Source organism: Protobothrops mucrosquamatus, unplaced genomic scaffold (assembly GCF_001527695.2).
Source record: "Protobothrops mucrosquamatus isolate PMUCROS unplaced genomic scaffold, P.Mucros_1.0 scaffold303, whole genome shotgun sequence".
Classification (NCBI taxonomy): Eukaryota; Metazoa; Chordata; class Lepidosauria; order Squamata; family Viperidae; genus Protobothrops; species Protobothrops mucrosquamatus.
The window spans coordinates 639,862-642,724 of record NW_015386645.1 but is presented as its reverse complement, the minus strand read 5'-3'; the positions used below and the strand labels follow the sequence as shown (position 1 = coordinate 642,724).

General features: G+C 45.1%; 1 protein-coding gene across 1 annotated transcript in view; it reads right to left on the bottom strand.

Moving 5' to 3' along the window:
- The window catches only part of LOC114922514 (vomeronasal type-2 receptor 26-like), a 14,604-nt gene that overhangs the window by 2,687 nt on the left and 9,054 nt on the right, over window positions 1-2,863 (bottom strand). The window contains exons 2-3 of the mRNA XM_029283969.1: window positions 864-1,091; window positions 220-346 (exon numbers count right to left, since the gene is read on the bottom strand). Coding sequence (XP_029139802.1) covers window positions 220-346; window positions 864-1,091 — 355 coding nt within the window. The remainder of the gene's footprint in view (window positions 1-219; window positions 347-863; window positions 1,092-2,863) is intronic.

Here is a 2,863-nt window from a genome sequence, read left to right as displayed (position 1 = left end):
ATTTTAAATCGGGTTTTTAAATCGGGTTTTTTAAGAATAATTTTAACTGCACAACTTTAAATATTGGTTTAATTTGGTTTTATCTGGTGGGGGGTTGTAAATATGTCTATGTTTTTAAATATGTTGTGAGCCGCCCTGAGTCCCGTTGGGAGAAGGGCGGGATATAAATCAAAATAAATAAATAAATAAATAAATAAATTATATTTGAAAATTTCCTACCCTTCTTTTTCGATATTTTCCCTTCTGGACATAGGCGGCAATTATAGCAGCAAAACGGCTCCCCTTCTAACTTTTCCTTGCTGTATCCTGTCTCACAAGGATCATTACACAAAGATAGAGGTAATGCCTATCAATGAATGAAGAAGAATATTTTAAGATACAGAGAGGAAAGGAAGTGCTTGGAGTGATACTATTAGTGTGCAATCAATAGATTAAAAATAAAGCAGTGTGATAACATAATTTTTTATGTAATTGGTCTGAAACAATAATGAATTAAATATCTACAATTATTGGTATTTATGGCCTTCTATCCCCACTATCCAAAACCAATTTCTGTACTGAGTAGTTAAAGTTGGTTTTCTCAACTTCTGAATTTTGAAGCCAGCCAACTGATGAAATCTAGTACACTAGCTTGCAGTTTTTACATCAAAACCATGAAAACCATTGTCCATAATTAACAGGGGTCCAAAATAAAGGGTACAATGTTCAATAGCAATTGCTAGAAAAGTAAAAAAAAATACTGATATTTTCCCTTCCCCATGACAGTTGTACCTACTGTAGGTTAGTCAGAAATGATGCTTTGAGACTTTCATCAATAAGGATATTTAAATGAAGGCAGACCAATCTAGATTCAAAAAGCTAACCTGATTAAAGCCTACTGGCCACGTGGTGGAATCCACAGAAATATTGAAGAACTTGTCTGCTGGAGCTGTGGGATCTATTGTTCCAACTTTGACCCTCACAAAGGATTGATTTGGGAATGTGATCCAGTTGATAATATCAAATCCACCAATGAATTCTCCATTTTTGTCAAAGGAGATCTTTTCACCAACACTATTGTTGAATCTGACACTTCTCAGAAAAGAATGAACCTGAAATATATTGATACTCAGAAAAGAAAAGAGAGAGAATAGGACTGAGGGAGGGAGACAGAATTCATATATTCAAAACATTCATATGAATGTTTCTTTAAACAAAGAAAATATAAACATTTTTTTAAAATTTAGTTGTAGGCCAGTATAAAACAAATGACATAGCAATCATTCTAACACAAAGGAAGAGATAACATATCAGTTTACTGAAATAAAATTAACAAATTGCCAACATTTGCTGGATTATGAGAAAGCAAGTTACTTCCAGGGGGAAAAAAATACTTCTGTTTCATTGACTATGCTAAAGCCTTTGAATGTGTGAATCACAATAAACTATGTCAAGTTCTGAAAAGAGCTGGGAGCATCAGACCAACTGAGAAACCTCTATGTACTGCCGGTTGTGAATCCCTAGGTGTGAAGTGGGGTCATGGGAGGCAGCAGGGCGTGCTGATTGTATACCTGGCTCCCCGCTATGTATCAGCAGCCCTACCCGAGCTACTCATTGTGATAGCCGAGATGGCGATTGAGACCCCCAGACTGTTAGTCATGGGGGATTTCAATCTGCCATCGTTAGGTGAAGCATCTGAGGTGGCTCGGGAGTTCATGGCCTCCATGACGGCCATGGACCTGACCCAATTAGTAGATGTCCCTACCCACACCGGAGGACACACACTGGACTTAGTTTTTCCCTCCGGCCAGTGGCTGAGTGATCATGGTTTAGGGGAAATGGTCGTTGAGCCCCTGTCATGGTCAGATCACTCTCTCCTTCGGCTGGCCTTTCCTACTGCTACGCCCCACCGTGGGGAGGCAGAACCAGAAGTGACAAAATGGTTCCGCCCCAGGCGCCTGATGGACCCTGAGAGGTTCCAGACGGAGCTTGGGCCAATACCTGAGACCTTGACCCGCGGCTCGACTGAGGACCTGGTGGCCGCCTGGAATGGTGCGGCCGCGGGGGCCCTGGACCGGGTCGTGCCTTTGCGGCCCCTCACCTGATGCTGGTCTACCTTGGCTCCTTGGTTTTCCGAGGAGCTGAGGGTGATGAAGCATTGGAAGAGATGCCTAAAGAGTAATTGGAGGGCCACCCGCTCCGAATCCGATCGGAAATTGGTAAAGTCCCATTTAAGGACTTACCTAGTAGCGATAAGAGTGGCGAAACGCAACTATTTCTCCGCTCTTATCAAGTCTGAAGGTAACCGATCTGCCGCCCTGTTTAGGGTGTCCCGCTTCCTCCTTCATCAGAGGGTCCGGGATGTCCCTTTGCAGGGTCGGGCAGAGGAATTTGGGTGTTACCTGCATGACAAAATCGATCGGATCCGGGCCGGGTTAGCCTCCGATTGGACTAGTTCAGGCGGGCCAACGAAGTCAGGTCTTGAGTCCATTTTGTGGGAAGAGTTTGATCCTGTGACCCCCGAGGACATGGACAGGATGCTGGGACGGCTGAACACCACCACATGTTTACTGGACCCGTGTCCCTCCTGGCTGGTACTGGCCTCCCAGGAGGTTACGCGAGGCTGGCTCCAGGGAATCGTCAACGCTTCTTTGAGTGAGGGGTTCTTGCCGGCTGCCTTGAAAGAGGCTGTGGTGAGGCCCCTCCTCAAGAAGCCCTCCCTGGACCTGGCTGCTTTGGCCAACTACCGGCCTGTCTCCAACCTTCGCTTTCTTGCGAAGGTTGTTGAGAGTGTGGTGGCACGACAGCTCCCTCAGCACCTGGAAGAAACTGTCTATCTAGACTCGCGCCAGTCCGGCTTCCGGCCTGGGCACAGCACGGAAAC